Below are 19898 nucleotides of genomic sequence, written 5' to 3'. Positions count from 1 at the left end.
AAACGAATACAAACACACTGTTTGAGTAAATGCGAAAAATTTGCTTTTTTTCTTGTCTTCACTCATAAAGTCTTTAATTTACAGTAGCCTAAGCGTAACATAATCAAGAAACAGTGCCCTTTTTTACAAATTAGTTTGAGATAAGTAAATGCTGATAGACACGGAAAACAACCAATCAAGGAGTAGATAGGATGTCACAAACGCCGCCTATTTTTAAAGCTAACCAATGGGGGCACGACAGCGGTCAGCCCACTTCCGTTCAACACCGCTTTGAGCTAACGCTCGTCCAGCAGCTTTTTTTGTCGATGGCATGGTGCTAGTAGCTTCCGCACAATAACGTAGTCGAGAAAATACGAATAGACTAAACGAAATTCGGATGCCTAAATGGAATTAGTCGATTAATGTGATTTCCGAAGTACATCAGCCATCACATCGTTAACATTTCAAAATCTCGCCTCCAATATTGAGGTAGCCGATTCTTCCCCAAGGTTAGCTAGCTAGCGGGCTAACGATAGCCGATTAACACTAAACTAGTTCAGGTAACTATAATTCGGCAACCAGTTAATACCCAGTACCTCTTGAATTCGTAGAAGTTATTAGAAGTCGGCCGGAACAGGGGCAGAACATGGCAGAAGCCGACAAGTTGAACATCGACTCCATTATACAGCGTCTCCTCGAAGGTAAGACCAAGTATTTCGCTCGATATTTATTCAAAGAGGTAGCCATTTTAGCCAACTGCGGCTAGGGAACGGTAGCCGCCAACGCCGTAAAAACAAGTTCAGTTCATCCGGCGCTTCTTGCAAAGAAAGCATAGCACTTAAACGCTCAGTAAATTTAATTTGTTTGAATGTTGTCTTCGGAAATTGAATACAAGAGAGAGACGGGTTGAATATATATTTTTGAACACAGTTATATATTCGCACCATTTGTATTGTGAGAGTTGGTCTCGTTAAACTTGCATTGAAATATACTATGATGCAGAAATATGCATTATTTTATACTTGTGCAGACATCGTTTGGGTACACACTGAAGTGGTTATACGGTTAAATTTAAAAGGTCACTCCTGTATGCTAGCAGGGTGAGGTCATTTTATTTTGTTACTTGTAATCACATTTTTATTGTTTTGTAGGACAGAGAGCAAATGCTCCATAACACCAGTAAAATCATCCAGGGTGCTACTGAGTCTTGATTTGTTAACTATCACTGTTCACTATATATAGGTCGACCTCTGGATGCCTCTGAAAATGTCTTTGTCTTTATGTTTGGTTTGGCTGTATTTGGAGCCATACAAGATTCTTCACGAAAAAGTGTGACATTTGCAGATTATGATTATAAATGAGTGCTCTGATTACCACTGTAAAATGTGTAATCCACAGATTTGTTCTCCTTTATTTTGAGATATCTTATTCTAATTATGTTGCTTCTAATCAAGAACATAGCAGATTCACTGCTACAGTGTGCACAAAATGAAATGAGCCAACTGTCCATGGCAGTATGCCCTACAAATTACACTTTAAGCTGCATTTATGCAGAGAGAAATGAGAATAATCACCCAATAGCCACTTGTAATAATTTACCCCTTTCTTATTAAAAACAGTGTAAGAATTTGCTGTTGTTTTCTGACTCATTTTTTCCCCTTACAGTGAAAGGCTCCAGACCTGGCAAAAATGTTCAGCTGACAGAGAATGAAATCCGTGGTCTTTGCCTCAAATCCCGGGAGATCTTCCTCAGCCAGCCAATCCTGCTTGAACTTGAGGCGCCCCTCAAGATTTGTGGTGAGGCTTAAGTGGCGTTCTTTGGAGTCGAGGGAATTCTCGAGGGTGGTCAAACAACATAGCAAGCTGTTGAAGCTTAGAGTGCTGGACCATTATGAGTCAGCTTATGTGCATACTATGCTCTAGTATTCACATGACCAATGCTAAGTTATTATAGTTAATTAAAAACAGACTGGCTCTAAAAAAAAAAAAAGAAAGTGTTTAATTCTTCATGGCTGTAATCTTGCCACATAAACAACTCACGGGATAAAGTGGTACTGACTTGCTGGTTCAATTCTGTTTTGTACTTTAAGTTTCCCTGGAGTTTTCCGTTGAATGTTAGTTTAAGGAACAGGTTTCAGGAACTGGAACAGTCTGTACTGCAGTAGAAATCATAAGCATCCTTGTACTAAATGCAACCTCATAACAAAACACACACATAAGGTAACTCTGTAATAAGTGTTTATTTAAAATAACACTTTGTCAGTCATGGTATAAAGTGCTAATCTTCAAGGTCTCTAGTCATGTTGTACCTCCATCCAACTCCCTCAGCCTTTGTTGTGCACATATACTGAGCACGATAATCACACCTTTGAACAACATTGCTGTTTCCACTCTAACACTGCTTGTTTCTCTAGGTGATGTTCACGGGCAGTACTATGATCTGCTCAGGCTGTTTGAATATGGAGGCTTTCCACCAGAGAGCAACTACCTGTTCTTGGGCGACTACGTAGACAGAGGCAAGCAGTCCCTGGAGACCATCTGTCTGTTGCTGGCTTACAAGATCAAATACCCAGAAAACTTCTTTCTGCTGAGAGGAAACCACGAGTGCGCCTCTATTAACAGAATATACGGCTTCTACGATGAGTGTAAGTCATGATATATGCACACAGATACAGACAGTAATTTGGAAAGTTGTGCGACTGCTCTCTGTGGTTACCAGTTGAATAGAAAAGTGTAGGCCAACACAGCAGACCTCGGTGTGGTCAAGAGGACACCTTGGTTTTTCTTTTTTGTTTGTTGATACCGAAACTGTAAAAAGAGGAAACACATGTACACAACATCAAACTTATCATATATAGAAATATATAAAATATAGATAAATAGATGTAGGGTGAGAGAAATGGATGTATATGTGTCTATATCTTAATACATCAAAAGCTAAATAGAATAGAAATGAAAAATAGGAAAGTGTTTCAGCAGCAAAGTGACAGGCAGATGCAGATTTACACATTAAAAACAAGAAGGAAGAGACTGTACAGGGCAGATTTACACATAAGGAGGAAAAAACAAAAGAAACACCAAGTAATTAGTGAAGTAATGTTTATCAGCACTTGCAACAGGTGTGGTGGTTACAGTTTCTTTTTATTATTTTTTTAATTGCGATTAAGAAAATATGCCTGACACTTTGAAATCTGTCTGTAGATTATTAACTAATTAAGTATTCTTAGATTAACAGTGTACACAAGATATCTATTCCCTTGTGAGTTCCTTTAAATTGATGGAGAAACATGGGCAACACTCAGTACTCCGGGCTTCAGGCTAAGGAGCATGATCGGGCAGTGGGAACAGTGATTCAGTCACATGCTTTTTGTTCTATTTAGAGCTCAGCTTATGTAAAATGTGTTTTCAGCTTGAAACAAGTGGCGCTGCTGATTTTATAGCTCTTATGATGAGATTGTGACAGAGTAATTGTAATTTCCTCCCACAGGTAAAAGGCGATACAACATAAAACTGTGGAAGACCTTCACTGACTGCTTCAACTGTTTGCCTGTAGCAGCCATTGTTGATGAGAAGATCTTCTGTTGCCATGGAGGTATCCTCTTCAAACAGTTAATTTGGTTTCTATCCAGAGCGAACACACAAAGACTAGACTCTGCTCTGTTGTATCTGTCAACATATAATGGTCATGGTCTAGCAGGGACCATCTTAATTTGTTAGACTAATTCAATTTTATTTATATAGCACCAAATCACAACAACAGTCGCCTCAAGGCGCATTATATTGCACAGTAGATCATACAATAATAGACACAGAGAAAAACCCAACAATCATATGACCCCCTATGAGCAAGCACTTTGGCGACAGTGGGATGGAAAAACTCCTTTTTAACAGGAAGAAACCTCCAACAGAACCAGGCTCAGGGAGGGGCGGCCATCTGCTGCCACCGGTTGGGGTGACGGTGTTTGTAATTCCTTCTGGATCAGTACACAGATATAGCTAAAAACGGGTACAGCTTTAACAGACTGTCATTTAATACATCAATCCCTTTTGTAATAAGCGTGTACTGTGCAAAGGTCTTGAGCCACCTGTCATTTCTTTATATTTTGCATTAAAGGAGCCAGGATGTCCTGTGCTTTATAAAGTGGTCTTGAGAAACAGTTCTCCAGGCTTTGACAGTCTTTCAAAGTTTTTCTTTGGACACTTGCTGCTGCTTCACTCATTTTCAGTCCAGTCATTGTACCTGATCAATGTCAGAATTATTATTATTTATTAACACTATTATTTATTTAACAAACCTATTTATAATTCAAGCATTAAGAATAAGAACCTAACTCAAGGGATTAATCAAAGTATTTTTGCACCAAAAAGATGATTCCCAAAGAGCTTTTGGAAAAAACTTTGTACATCTTGGGATGGTGTGCAGTGTCTTTTAAAACTTTTCTACCACTCTCTGTGGTAGATTTTTTTTTTTTTTTTAATCATTTACCAAATGTTATTGATTAATTCAAGCACTTCTTTGTAATCTGTTTGCTGTCATATTTATGTTCAAAATGTGAAAAAAAAAAAAAGTTAAACACATTCTGACACTAGACATTTTCTTAAAACTTCGTATGAAACATTTTCTTATGGATGATTATCATGATGTGATACAGTTCTTAGTTATTACTGCAGTTTATTTTCTTAAACATCCAGACATCTTAGACACTAAATAATTCTTAATCTGTCAGGACCTGTCAATAGGTCCTCAAAGTCAGTGGTAACGAAGCGCCGTGTGCTGCGCTAACACCCAAGTTGAGCAGCCAGCGAAAAACCGCTGCAGTCTGCTTGTACTGCGTAATCTTTTGTGGCCACTCAAGGTCTTCATAGGTTCTGCATTTCCCCGCTCCCTGTCATTCTGCATTTCTGTACCCCCAGTGTACGTTTCATCGTGGCACATGCAAGCTCTCCCCAGTCAGTGCTCTTAGTTGACACAGCAGCAAACAATTTTTTTCCACCGCAAAAGCCGTAGAAAAGAATGGCTTTCAGAGCGTGTGCTGCTTTCTGTATTAAAGGGCCTGTAGGGAGACACTGATGTGCCAGCTGTGCTCTATTCACAAGAGAAATTAGGCTAATTATTGCAGCAGAGGCAGTCATGTCCTGTTGGCACTCTGTCAGATATCCACGGTTACATTCATTAAAAACATCCTACATTATTCAATAGAAAGTACTCATTTAAAAATTTCTTCTTCAGAAACCTAAGTTCTTTATCTTGTGAGGATGTTTCAGGTGGTGTTTGTGCGTTGAAACAGTCGGTGTGAGCAAAACTACCATGGAGTGTCGTGGCTTTGGATTGTAATTCCAGTGATGGGCTTTTCTTAAAAGGAAGCAATCCAGTCTACTTGCATGATGGCGCTATCTTATTAGCTGGGATATGGGTGAAGTTAACATCGGATGACCGGCCTCTCCGTTTTCTGTACCTTCTGATTTAAAAGTTGAGCACTAAATTTACCTTTAAACATCGCCAGAAATATCACAGGGTTTTTGCGGCATGTGATATTCATTTTCTTTTTATGGTTGCTCTTTGAATCTTTTCAGGATGCAAACATTTTTTACAAAAACAAATTCTAAAATCAGATGCTGATTTTTATTTATTTTTTTCCTTCACTACTGAAGTTTAATTCTTGGACATTTATATTTTCCAGGTCTGTCTCCAGACCTCCAGTCCATGGAGCAGGTGAGAAGGGTCATGCGTCCCACTGATGTTCCTGACCAGGGCCTACTGTGCGACCTGCTGTGGGCAGACCCCGATAAAGATGTGCTGGGCTGGGGTGAGAACGACCGCGGTGTCTCTTTCACTTTTGGTGCAGATGTGGTGACAAAGTTCCTCCACAAACATGACATGGACCTCATTTGTCGAGCCCATCAGGTCAGTACCAAAAAATGTAATTGAATGGTTCAGTTTCATGGTAGTAAAAATGAGTAACACAAGTGAAAGGGTTTGATAACTTACAGGATTTGGTTGAGCCTCATAGTTAAGTGTTTAACTGCTTGGAGTTGATTGGGGATTTTTTTTCCACCCTTGGTTGCCTTTAAAGATGCTGGAGGGTTGTCTGGTCTTTATTAGAAGTTGCAGCAGGGTACCAGGTATTGTTTTGATCTGACGAGGTGCGAGCTGTTCTATGTCATGTGGGTAAAGGAGCTATTAGCATTGAAGCGGCTCTTCCTTCAAGCTACAAGAAGGCTGCAACATTTATCAAACAATAATTTTACCGATGCTGTTGTGTATTTTAAGAAATGTCATGTGGAAGTGCTGCAGGGGGAAGTGTTTAGATAGTGGCAGTGACACAGCAGCTAAAAACCTTTTAACCATTTAAGCACAATTGGATTTCAGGCCAGCTTCAGCAGCTAAATTTTGATTTTAGTCTTAAGAATATCTTCAATGTGTTGATATTTAGAGTAGTTTCCAGCAGTACTGACGCTGACCTTACATGGCTGCAGTTATCGCTTAGTTTGTGTTCAGCAGTTAGATGTGTTAGCGTAATTTTCTTATTTGTCAAGCTGTGCTAGTAACGGGGCATTTATAATGTCATGTGTTATCATCCGTAGCAGAGTCTATTGTTCTGCTGTGTGCTTGATCCTGTGTGAGAGTTTGCTAACCTGTTTGTTTTTCAGGTGGTTGAGGATGGATATGAATTCTTTGCAAAGAGGCAGCTTGTGACTCTGTTCTCCGCCCCAAACTACTGCGGGGAGTTCGACAATGCCGGCGCTATGATGAGTGTAGATGAGACCCTCATGTGTTCATTCCAGGTAAACTAGAAACTGATTGAACTTGCTAATCTTAAAGGTTGTTGTCATTTTTAACTCATGGTTTTTCTTCTTCTTTATTTTCCTTGTGCAGATCCTCAAACCTGCAGATAAGAAGCTGTTCTATGGTGGGGGCGGGGGCATGGGCTCCGGTCGCCCAGTCACTCCACCTAGGAAAGCTAAGAAATGACACCAGTAGTTTGCCCTTGACCCTTGTCCTGCCCTCTCTACCTCTTCTTCTCCTTTCTTTCACCAAACAGCCAGAAATCAAACCTATACCCAGGGCTTTTATTTCCTTTTTTATCTGTACTTCTTAAAACATTTAATGTTACAGATGGTCTGAGTGAGTGTGCGCGTGTGCAGGCTTACAAACGTCTGCAGGTGAGCATTAAAATCATGTGTGCACGTGTATATTCTGTGTGAGAATATTAGAGATTTATAATCCCTGCTCTCCCCCCCCCTTTCTCTGACCACTCTTCCCACTGAAAGGCTGAAACCACATTGTCTGTACAGTAACTTGACTGAAACGACAGGGTTTGGGAGAAGGTGGGAGATTGCTGATGTAATGAATTTGGCAGCAAGCTCTTGTTAGCAGATGGTGTGTACGTACATACTTGTGGAAGGGGGATTTTTTTTTTTTTTTTTTTTAAATATATATTATTATTATTTTTTCCCCTGTCCTCTGTACTGTAAAATCGAAAACACAGGTGTGTGCGTGTGTGTGCATGCTGTGTCTTGCCTGTTGGAGTATGATCACAATATGCTTGAACAGGGAGGAGTTTGTCACCTTATCAGAGCGAGCGCACATTTGCACACGTGCCCACACACGTGCATATGACTCGTCAGATTCATATGAGCCAGAACTGTTTTAAAAAAAAAAAATAAAAAATAAAAAAGAAGGAAAAAACCCCCCACAAAAAAAAAACTACAAATAAAAAAAACAGTCCAGTTTAGGTTTGTACAGATTTGATTACTTGAAAGATTTTTTGTGAATTCGTTTTGTAGTCTTTCATCAAGTTGACCAATAAAGCGAGAATCTGAGCTGTACTGTCTCTCAGTCGTTTTTCTGTATCTGCTTCGGTATACAATAGTACTCTTAGTTGCTTGGGCGGTTATTTTAAAGGCTCTAAATGAATTGGGAGGTGACTTTTAATTTCAAACATGATAAATGCATGTATAGACAAATCTTATTAGAATTTTCCTTTTCTTAAGAATGAACAGATTATAAACTCATCTGTCAGTCTCATTTCTTTCTGGTCATATTCTATTTATTCTCTGGTGTAATGGGCTAACTGGTTGGCAGAGGGAGATACTTGTACCCGGAGATTATCTTAGACAATGCATTTCATCACAGAAAAGTTGCAAGTTTTGTTTTTTAAACATGTTCCTGTAAATGTTTCACAATAAAAGTCTTTTCCTAAAAGAGGTTTCTGTGCACTGAAATTCTGGAGGGCTTTTAATTTGAAACAGATATGTGAAGTGTTGTTAAAGAGTAAAGGCAGCAGAGGGTGAAAGTATTTAAATATTACCAGCAATAGCTATCAAACTGAGAATAGGAGAGGGCACAAGGTAATAGGGTAAAGGGCATGAGAAACAAAAGACAAGATAAACTATGTTTATGTTAATGGATATGAAAATATTTGTTAGACTTTAAATTTTCTTCCATTTAACTGTTCTAAAGGTTGATTCTTTATTAAGTCTTTATTATACTTCATCTACACCAGGGGAATATATCTTTTTTTTTTTTTTTATATTTTATTTACGAACAAAACAAGACAGCAACTTGGAGACAGATCCAGGACAAGGACATGGTCAACTTACAAACACAGACGATACAATAATCGAAACACGGGGCGAGTGGAGTGCGGATAATGTGCAAGGAACCTCCACATGGGAAGTGTTTCTAACCAAATCCCTCATGGATCGGGTGAAAGATAAAATAGGTGACAACAGCAGCAATAATTATATCAACACACTTACAGTGATACAATTATAGCAAATATAGATGCACATAAGAAAAGGAAGAAAATGACTATATAATATATATATATATATACACACGCATCTAAAAATTGATAAATGAAAGGGGGGAAGAGTAATCAAGCATATCTAATGAGAGCATGGATGATTCTTGGTATAGCAGGTTATTATTTTGACTTCTCAGGTTCTGAATCGCTCCCTGACCTGATCGGAGAGAGCTCTCCAGAACATATCATCGCCAAACAACACAAAATAACCCCCATACCCTAAAGAGAGAGCATATTTATCAGGTGGCCATTGGTTAATGACTGTTTAATCTGTATTAATTTACTAAGCGTGGTTTATAATGAAGACCTGCCAAAGGTGTGTATCCTACCCATTCTCCAACACATTTATTAGCTTGCTTTCCAAGTTGTCTGTTAGAACAGACGCTTATCTACAGCAGTTTAGAAGCGTTTGGTCGTCAGGAAGAACAGCTCTGTTCTAGGTTGCCCCCTCGACCCAGTGCAGGTGGTAGAAAATAGAAGAACTTTGGCAAAAATAACACAATTTTTGGACAATGTCTCCCACCAAATGCATGAAGCTGTTGCAGAACTGCAGAGCTCCTTTAATGACAGACTGTTGCGTCCTAGGTGCACAAAGGAGTGTTATCGCAGGTCCTTCCTCCCAGCAGCTGTTACACTTTAGACTTTAACCTTCACTGCTCCACAATAAATTATTTAAATCCCTGCTGTTATTGGTACACTTTTTTCATTTTCTGTAAATAGTCTGTGGTTGTTTTTAAAGCATAAGTATGCAGCACTTTTGGTACATTTAAAAAAAAAAATCAACCTACTCAGTTGCACATTTCTTTGAATCTGGTTAGGCTATTTTTATCAACTGTACAATACTTTTTTTTCTTATGTTGTACATTTGCCAGGTACAGTCACTTATTTCTTGTTTAGAGTTTTGCTTATAATCTTAATGTCCATATTTATGAGCACAGCATTAAAGTCACCTCCTATTATGTGTTCTGAGCCAGGTAGGTTATTAAGTATAGAGAAGAATTTATGTGAAATTCACTATTGTCAGGGGGGAATAAGTATTGACATTACAAAACATCCATCTGTGTCTGCGATTGTACTGTTGTGAGTGACTGTAATTGTATTATGAACGAGGACAGCAGTTCTTGTTTTCCTGGAGTTATAGTTGACAAAGATACATGGGAAACCCGAGGTGACTTCAGTGTTGTGATTTTCACACCAGTTAAATGGGTTTCTTGTCATAAACATGTCTGCTTGAAGTCTGCTGAGGTAGTCCATTATTTGAATGCTTTTTGCCTGATTTCCCATACCACAAATATTATATTCCAGCTGAGTAGTTTAAGTGATACCATTACTTAAAGGGAAGTGAGTATGTAGCATAGATATGTTTGTGTGAGAGGCACTATTACATTGTTTAAAGTTAGTTGCGTATACTTAAAAGTATCTATATCTTCATATCTATATGAACATCTTTTAGGGTAGAAATTTCAGCATTTTTAAACATAAGTAAACATAGTGAAGCAGTAAACCCTCCTTAATCATTTCTTTGCCAAATCAAAGAGCTCCCAGACCAAATGTAATCTGCATGTGGATTACTATTAACGTATCACCGTTGTGCGCATGCTCTACTCTGTGACGGTCATCTCGTCCATCCTTACAAATACTTCCAATTTAGTTAATTTAGAGGGTTTGTGTCGCTTTTTCCCCAACTTGTTTTTAACTGTAAATAATTTTAATGTGTAAATAAATGTTAACTGTTGTAAAGAAGTTACTCACAGCTTTTTCTATTAAGTAATCAATCAGGTGAGCGAGGTAAGTACTAGCTAGTGGGCTGGTTTCAGTTATTGTGCAAAGGTACTGTTTATAAGATTAGGGAAACCTGCAGTCAGCTGAAGAAGTCACATGGATGAGTGACGAAACGTTTCTCCCACTGGAAACACGTCCAGATGAACAGAATCAACTTTTTGGGGTAAGTACTAACTAATCTGTACTACCTAGCTTAAAGTTAATACAATTTGTTTTGCTTTGATGAACTCAGCAGCAGACAGTCAGCATAATTTTACCACAGAAAATAGAAATACCGTTAAAGAAAAAAACACAAATAAGACAAAATAAGCTAAATGCAGATTAAATTACACGTCAGTGTCTCTTTGTCAGATGCTGTGTTACTGTGTAATCTCTTATGTTGCTATTCTGAGATCAACTACTGTCAATATTCACTTTAATTTTAACATTTCCTAGAGCAAACCCCCCCCAAAAAACCTAGAAAAAAAGGGGGGAAAGTATATCATCTCTGTTTATCAATGCCATTTTCTCTTGTGTTGGCAAGTAATATTTAATAAAATCAATTTCTTGAAGTGCTTTAGTTTAAAAAAAAAAACCCATACACCACTATTCCTGTCTGGCCACTAATCTGCCATCTGGATGGAAAACCCACACCGCTCCTAACACCTCAGAAAACTGTTTTACTGCACAGTTTTCTAGTGCTTGATGTGTGATTTTGTTTTAGGGATATCTGGCCAAGAGAAGCCAAGTGGACTACATGAAATTACCAGGCTTTAAACTGATATTCACTCAGTGGTCGTAGTACGGGATTATCTTAAAGTATCTAAGTCTGAATAGTAGAGAGCTCTTTTTTAAAATCCTGTGATAATTTTACAAAAGCTGCAGGTGTTTTAACATTAACAGGCTAAACTCTAGTTTCTTTTTGAAAATCTTGGTAGCGCCTTTGTCGTCTGAAGTGAGGGCAGAAACTGACAAAAACTGTATTATTCACTGAAAATTATTGAAGATCAGACACCTTTTTTGTCCTATTTCTTGTAATTACTGTTGAAGTTACAGTGACTAAACACTGCCCGATTAAACAATGAGCATTAAACATTGTACATTATGTACAAGAAAACTGTGAGTTTCCAGGATTTGTGCATTAATCTCTCATAGAATTAAAGATAAACACAGTCTCACCAAACTAATAAGGCTGCACAGTTGTCTGCCCGTATCTTTACTGAATATGCTCAATAATCACTCACAGTGCTATTTACTTCTCCAAAAACTATTAAGGAGATGAGATTAGAGGCGTGGGTCATAAAGGTCACTCTTTATGTAAATAAAGGTGTACAAAGTCTCGTGGTCTTCTAGTATTGCATGAGAGGTTGTTTGTCTGTATCATAAATGTTTTTACACGAGCTTACAACTAATCATGACAGAGGTGTGTAAAGCTAGAAGATACTGCAGAAATGTTTTAAACACCCATGTGACAAAAGTAAAATTGTATTTGTATGATACCTTTTTAAAATAAATATCACAAAGTGCTTCACTACAAAATTACAGAACCTAAAAAGAAGACTAAAAAGATTTGTTTTATGTCTACAAAATCAGCAATTATCTCTCTGGGAGAAGGCATCATGTAAAAATGATACGAGGCAGATACCAGCGTGTAATCCTGAACCGAAATAACAAAACACCTGCAGCAAAAGGCCACTTGGATGTGGCGAAACAAATATGGGAAAATGTTCGGTGAATAAATGACACAAAAGTTCGACTTCCTGGTAAAGATCTGTGATTACCGGGGGAAAAAAATGATAACCTCGTGCTTTGGTGCCGGTTTGCTACCTCAGGACGAGATGTTTTCTCTCACTGAGGGAGCAGTGAATTCAAGCTTCTATCAAGAAATTCACTTACAAATCTTAACCCAGTTTGAATTAGTCTTAAAAGTGTTAAATTTAGCTTGTCACGTAGTCACAATGCAGAAATATTAAGTTAGGTTGCAAAAATGTATCTATCCATTTTTTTACATCTATATAAGCTGTGATAGACAGAAAAAAGCTAGTTATTCCATCTCTGTTCGAATCCTCTCCCATCAGTCAAGAATAGAATGTACCATTAGACAAAAATCAAAAGGCTTCAAACGTCACTCTCCTAGGTCAAAATCCTCTGCTTAGACATTGCATTCTACATTGATTCTTAACCGTCTTTATCCTATTCACCTAATCTTCTTTAAAAGGACCTGTGAAAGTCTCCTGCCACTTGGATTCTTTGTTTAAGGCCTGAAAAGATCCCAGGGGAGCTTTAGGAGTCTAGGTTTTTCTCGAATCGCTTGACTTTCAATATTCTGACAGGTTAGTATGAATTTGTTTGTTCAACTGTGCTGAAAACATTATGCCCAGCTTTAATCCCAGAGAATTAGTGATAACTTTAAGAAATAGTAAAAAAAAAATATTGCCCAGCTTCCTAAAACAAATTCATGCAGTAGTTGTATAACTGTAGCTTATAGTTCTGCGTTAGTTTATAATTGCATGGTAATATTTTTTATTTATATTGGGAAAGTAACTTATTACAACAAAAAACAAAGTCATACACAAAGGATAGTAGTATAGTGGCCCAATATTCCCACTTTTGCTTTCAAAAATAATGCGGTGTCATGTTCTGGTGCACAAATTGCTGCTATCACTCATTTTCCTGTGCATTTGTGTGGACATATCAGCTGTTACCCACAGGGAGGCAGTGTTAAGTTCCTCTGAGAGCAGACACAGCCACCCAGACACACAAAGACATATTACTGAGTGGTTAAAAAAATGCTTTACATTTCAACAAAGGGAAGTTTAGTAGCTCATTCCTGGTTTAGTTCAGTGCTCCTCATAGAAGGAAGCTGTGGTGGTTTGCAGTTTCTGTAGTAGGGGTATTGTGTTCTAAATGTGGTAACCATTAAATCATTTTTAATAACAGTAATATGTACCCTGTGTCTCAGGACAGAGGCTGTGTTAAACCGTATCTCCGTTGTCAGACCTCATTCTATATTTATCAAAAAAGGATCTTGTTTCTTACTTGGGCATTTCTCAGGATCTTTTTGCATTCATTCGTCTTCCTGTCATCAGCACCCTTCCTCAAGACGCTCTGTCCATTTTGCCTTCTTCGTACGTCGCAAGTGAGCTTAGGGGCAAAGGGCAAGTGTGAGGGGGTTCGGTTTGGACTTGAAAGAAAGAACCTTTTTAGTTTCAATTGACATCCTGTTATTTTGTTACATACTTAATCTTTTTCGTAACAGAAACAGAACAATTCAGTGAATTATTTCCAAACATTGCTTAAGAATTTAGACTATAAAAGGAATACATTTATATATTTTTTGTATTGAAAGAGAGTTGAACATTTTAAGATTGAGACTAAAGGATGTGCATATGGCTGAAATATATATCTTAAGTTTATCAAGTTCTCCGCCTGTAGAAAGTCTTCAGGAAAATCGTCCGTACATTTATAGCAGGATGATGGAGATTTAAGGTCACCCCTAATCGTCCTAATCTGTCAGTAGCTGTGTGGTCTCAGGTTCTAACTACTTTGCTTGTGTAGGATTATGTTTCCGAGTTCTCTGTTGGTCAATGAGCCCTGAGAACAGAATGTGACCTTGTTCCTGATGCGTGTTGGTTAAAATAAATAAATAAATAAATAAAAAAGCTAAAAAATACTCGTACATTATAGGTAAGGACTCTTTTTCTTTTTGGCTACAGTAGTCAACTCAAAAATAGTGTCTTGGTGAGATAAGAGTCCCCTCCTCAAAATAGACGAGATGTTGAAGGTGTTATGGATTTTAAGAGTTCATCTTTCAGATGATATCAAATACTGTACATACTCATTCATGCAGCTATGCTGGCCTGGAATACTAACCTGTTTAATTTATGGGTCCTACTATAAAACTCCAGAAGGATTTTGTTTACGAGACAGCAGTAAAACTCTGTTTAAACTGTTATGAAAATGAAAAGGAACTGCCATTTATAAAAGTATGCCTGTATAACTTACAAATTATGCTTCCTTAAATTGATAGTGGTCTTCACTTACATTGAAAAAGTGCCACTGTTTTAAACCCCCAAAATAATATTTTTTAAAGGGGACGTTACCGTTTTTTTTCCCTCTTAGTTGTTGTTATAATGTGCTTAACAACACAAAAATCTGTGAATAAAATTTTTTACTGAATTCACGTTTGTTTAACCCAAATTTAAGTCGGGAATTATACAAGGATTGCAGTTAACATGACATGCTTTACTATTTTCTTCTTCTTCATTTTTATTGGTAAAACAGTAAATCTGAAAATTGCTGAATAACGACATTAATTATATTTTAGCAATAAAAATGTTATTTTGATTAATGAGTCGGCATATATGCAAGTGAGCCAGAAGCTCAGTGCTCATTACGAGGACAGAGAGAGAGAGAGGGGACATATGCATAGTATGAACATCTCAAGCGCAAAGCTCTGGCTGGTAAAACAGAAGCCCCGCCCACCTGCAGCTTAAACTTGTTTGCCTGGGGCAGCCAATCAGAAGCAATCTGGCTAAAAGGAAAGGAAGCTGAAGCAGCTTCTTTCAGACAGTGGTCCAATTGAAACGCTGCACCGAGATTGAGTACAAGTTACATATGATTACTTTGAATTGTGAATCAGTAATAGTAGTTGTAGAAGTGCAGATCTGCAGCTCAGTTTTTTTTGAGTCACCACTAAAAACAGAATGAAGAGCTTGAAAAAGTATTGAAAGCTGTACGGTGGATTTTGGCTTGTATAAAATTAACATTAACTTGTTTTCTCCTCTATTGTATCAAGTTAAGAGGAAATGAAGTATTCTCCTATTAAACCAGTGTAGTTTAAAGCTTTGCATTCATGCTGTATATGATCTAACACAGAAAAGCGCGACAAGATTCTTACCCGAGGATAAACAGTGGATCACACTTAAACCCATTCCATATCATTATCAAGTTAAATCTGCAAAACTAATGGGGTCATGTGCTGGGTACTCCTAAATGTCCCAGTAAAATTGGGCCATTTGGCTTCTAAAAATGCATCACCAGCCATGTACGTGACTCCAGTAAAATGAAAGCCACTTTTGATCAACAGGCTCACTTTCCTGTTAGCTCCCCTGTGGCTTATATAGTACAGCCTTAAGTGTGTGGAATGGTGCGAACAACCGGGAACTCTTTGGCCCAGTTTACCTCATAGATACTGATCACACTGCAGAGTCGAAGTGTGTCCCCACACTCCCATTTTTCATGTTTTTCTCCTGCCAAAAATTTGATTAACAAGCCCAAATCGAAGATCCGGTGTTCTGAAATGAAAAAGCAGCAAAGCTGTAGTGGTGCCATGCTCAGCAGCACAGTGTCACCTGCTCTATTTATATCCCAAGAGGAATTCCGGATTCAGAGACTCAGCTGCCACTTCTATTATTACTATTAGCTAATGCTGTAACAAGTATCCACCTAACACCCACGCTGTAGCTCTTTTATCAAGAGTCTTATTGCTCAGCACTAATTATGTCCATGCTGTCAATACCACACATGCCCCGTACTATTACATTTTAAGTTGTCCAAAGAACTTCAGGGTACACTATAGTAAGTTATATAAAAAAAAAATCTCATTGATATTACCCTGCCTTTCCAGTCAGTCATTAAAGGATTGTTATGACGTCTGTGAAAATGTTTGGTTCACTTCGTTATGTCTCCCAGATGCATGATATTTATCAGCATACAGTGTGCACTCCACAGAATGTCGTGTTAATGGCAGTAACCTTCTTTAGGAAGCATGTCGGTGTCTCCTGGCTCCATATCTTTAGGTGACAAACATCACCTTGTCCCTTTCCCTTTGCTTGTGGCGTGCAAGTCAGCAGAGACAGACCTAGTTGCATAAGATGGCCAGCTGCACCACCCCGGTGCTTAACACTACAGATCTGGGAACATGTATAGAGTTCACAAGTGGAGGAGGTCAGAGGCAGGGGCTTGATGGTTTAAGCCTAGCACATGGTGATCCCTCAGCCTGGCACATGGGCGTGGCGTGCGAGCGCCACAGTGGGAGTCTGAGGTGATGGGTGTCCTAGCTGTAGTAGTCCCTGCACACGCAGTCGTGGACAGAGGCGGAAGATGGAAGGGAGCAAAGGAGAAACCTTATCCTTCTGGGATATTGAGTTAAATGTCACTGCTCTGCCTGAGGGAGACACTGACAGGCCGACCCTTATCGCAACCCCGAAATCTCAGAGGTCACGATGAGAATATGACAGCTGAGGCTCAGTGAAGGACTTGCTGAAGCGGATATAAGACGCTGGCAGATCCGAGCAAATACAATGTCTTTGAATATGTCCAGAAGCAAAACAAAATGTAATATGACATGAAAATAATCCCTCTGTTAGTTAGTTTAACTTCATTGGTAAGACTTTCCTTCTTCTCATTGGATTTTTCTACATGTCTAAACATAAGTTCTCATATTTATCATCACACTTTAGAAAATAAATATTATTATCATTTTAATTATGTGCACTCTGGGCAGCATATAAGAAGTCCACGTGGCAGGTGGCCACCAGAAGCTGATGGGAAACATGGATTCCAATTTCACAGGTTGTCTGTGAAGCAGCAACAGAAGCTAATGTTGTCCAATAAAAGGGGTTAATGCTGAAGACAGTACATATGACCTTGTGATTATGTCATACACAAACAGGAAGTTTTACTGACATTTAATTATAAAATCTATATAACTGTATTATATTTATATAAAGGGATTTATATATAATCCCAGCTCCAGAAACTTGGGACACTGTGTGATCTGGAAATAAAAATAGAATCCAATAATTTGCAGATATCTTAAACGCACATTTAATTCACAGTAGAACATAGAAAACGTATGAAACTTTAAACTGAGACGGTTTATTATTGTCTCCCTAAAAGTCGGGACGGGGGCAGCAAACTTACTGGAAAAGTTCACCAATATGCAAAACACTGTCTAAAAATGGTGGAATAATTTCAGAATAATGTTCATCAAAGTAAAATAGCCTTGAATGCTTGAATATTTTACCATCTACTGAACATAATATCACTGTGGAAGAAATGTCTGTGTGCAACAAAGATGGCAGAAGATGAAATTTGGATGCCCGTGATTTCCAGGCCTTTCCAGCTTATAATCAGCACTCAGTTCAAAACCTCTGATGGTATGAGGTGCATTGGTGTCTATGGAACGTGCAGCTAGCACATCTGGAAAGTCTATAACTGGTATCAGAGCAACATATGCTCCCATCTTATTTCGGGGAATGCCTTATGTATTTCAACAAGTCGATGATGAAAGACAGAAGACCCAGGACTGTTGAGCAGCTAAATTCCATTATCACAGCGTTCCCCAACCTTTTTTGCACCACGGACCAATTTATGTCCGAAAATATTGTCACGGACTGGCCTTTAAGGTGTCGTGGATAAATACAACAAAATAAAACCAGTACCAGTACCAAAAAAAGGAAGATTTCTTCAAAACACACAGCAAAACACCCAGAAAACCGAGTTAACGATAAAAACCCTGAAAACCATAAATTTCACACCCTAGCCTCAACTCTCACAGCCCGCTACCAAACGGCTTACGGACGGGTACCGCGGTTGGTTGCACTATCATCAAGAATGAGACAACACTTCTCTCCCAAAAGTCCAGCAACTTCTCTCCTCAGCTCCCAGATGTTTGCAGACTGTTGTTAAAGTGGCTGGGACGCTACGCAGTGCTAAACATGGCTGTGTCCCAACTTTTTTGAGATGTGTTGAGCTAATATTTTTCATGAAATAATACATCGTCTCAGTTTAAACATTTGAAATCTTTTCTATGTTTTAGTGCGAATGAAATGTGGGTTTATAAGATTTGCAAATGATTGGATTCTGTTTTATTTAAATGTAAATCAGCGAGGATGTTTTGTGTGTTTTGTAACTGAGGTAGCAAAATGCACGCACAAATACAGGAGTCAATTTGTGTCTTTGCATAGCGATAAAGAAATCATATGCAGAACTCATGAACATCTTTTAAAATATCAAACAAAACAAAAATCTTTTGGTTATTTTTGTTTACTCTAAAGCAGTTCTGCAGTAGCTGTTAAACATGTTGAGCAATGATTACTGCTGCTCGCACTCCAGCACCTGTCATTTTATTGATTATGAATAGCAGCACAGATTCCTGTCCACAGAGGACTCCACACCGCCCCGCAGTGTCTTTACTGCTGTTATAACAAACAGTAAATCAATAGATCCGTGCTCAGCATCGTAACACTCAGATTTATGGAAAAGGTTTTCATTATATAAAGACGTAGTGACGTGCTGTTTTCAGAGGCAGGCAAACAAATAATGAAAGAAATATATACACATCCTCATTTAACCTGCAGATTTATGGCTTAAAAATGTATGAGCTGATCTCCCACAACCATGAGGTGGGAAAAAGGAACATATTAGCTGTAATAAACTTGATGCTCTGCTTCCACCACAAGAGGCCATTGTGACTCACTGAATAACAGTTGTGGTGGGATCATCAGCCACACATCTACTTAAGCTGTGCCGTATCAACCTGCTGCCAACCATTGCTCATAAAAAAAGAGAAAATAAAACTCGATCCTCCTGTATCTGCAGCCGGGGCTTCTCCTCTGTGGCGGGATAGTATGACACACTGGCCGTCCTCTTGGCATTCAGCGCCCATTCCTCTACTACACGCTCACTTTCTTCATTCCACTATCGTTCCCATGTCTTACTCAACCAGGTCGATCATCAGGCTTGGTGTCTGTGTTATTTCACATGCTTGTGCACATGTTGGTGGCAGCAGATGATGCAGCTCTGGTGTACGGAGCTCACCCGGTGGAACTGTGAAGCGTAAATGCGCCAACTTGTCGGACTTTTATTCTGTTGGTAGAAATGCAAGCTAATTTTTGTACTAAATTATTTGTCTACCATCTCCCTTCTTCAATGTCTCAGCCTGTGTGTCTCTGGCTCGTCCACCTTCCTCAGCAAAAACCAGTTGAGCCGTCACTCAATGTGCACCCCCCCCCCCCCCCCCCCCTGCACCCCTCTGGATGATCTGCTGTCTCGCTCTCTCACCTTCTCCCTTCGTCTTATTCCACTGACCATGCATGTTCCAAAAACAGATCTCATTTTCATCCATGGTACAAATCGCCTCCACCCTCACCCCCACTCCCCCGCAAGCCCCTGCACCGTCTCTCTCTCTCTCTTGCACTGCCTCCTTTCCAGATCCAAGCCTTTTCCCGAGTTTCTGTCCAAGTCCACCATCTCACCTCCCCGTTGCTCCACCCCGAGCTCCACCCTCACACCCCTTACCATGAGCACACACGCTGGAATTTGGAGGCGTGTAATAACTGG

General features: G+C 38.9%; 1 protein-coding gene across 1 annotated transcript; it reads left to right on the top strand.

Moving 5' to 3' along the window:
* The first annotated feature begins 256 nt into the window (after positions 1–256).
* On the top strand, positions 257–7803 carry ppp1cab (protein phosphatase 1, catalytic subunit, alpha isozyme b). The gene is made up of 7 exons (XM_085284509.1): positions 257–680; positions 1645–1776; positions 2394–2624; positions 3467–3571; positions 5661–5884; positions 6631–6765; positions 6857–7803. The coding sequence occupies exons 1-7, from the start codon at positions 626–628 to the stop codon at positions 6950–6952; spliced, it is 978 nt and encodes a 325-aa protein (XP_085140635.1). The 5' UTR covers positions 257–625; the 3' UTR covers positions 6953–7803.
* The last annotated feature ends 12095 nt before the right edge of the window (positions 7804–19898 follow it).

This window comes from Mchenga conophoros, linkage group LG8 (assembly GCF_057382185.1).
Source record: "Mchenga conophoros isolate Kocher_MC1m ecotype Shallow Benthic linkage group LG8, M_conophoros_male_GT1.1, whole genome shotgun sequence".
In the NCBI taxonomy this organism is placed as follows: Eukaryota; Metazoa; Chordata; class Actinopteri; order Cichliformes; family Cichlidae; genus Mchenga; species Mchenga conophoros.
The sequence above is the reverse complement of the archived record's forward strand: the minus strand, read 5'-3'. Positions and strand labels throughout refer to the sequence as shown.

Coding starts and splice junctions, on each gene's coding strand:
- ppp1cab (XM_085284509.1), top strand. CDS start 626: ATGGCAGAAGCCGACAAGTTGAACATCGACTCCATTATACAGCGTCTC. Junction 681..1,644: donor TATACAGCGTCTCCTCGAAG/GTAAGACCAAGT, acceptor TTCCCCTTACAG/TGAAAGGCTCCAGACCTGGC. Junction 6,766..6,856: donor CCCTCATGTGTTCATTCCAG/GTAAACTAGAAA, acceptor TTCCTTGTGCAG/ATCCTCAAACCTGCAGATAA.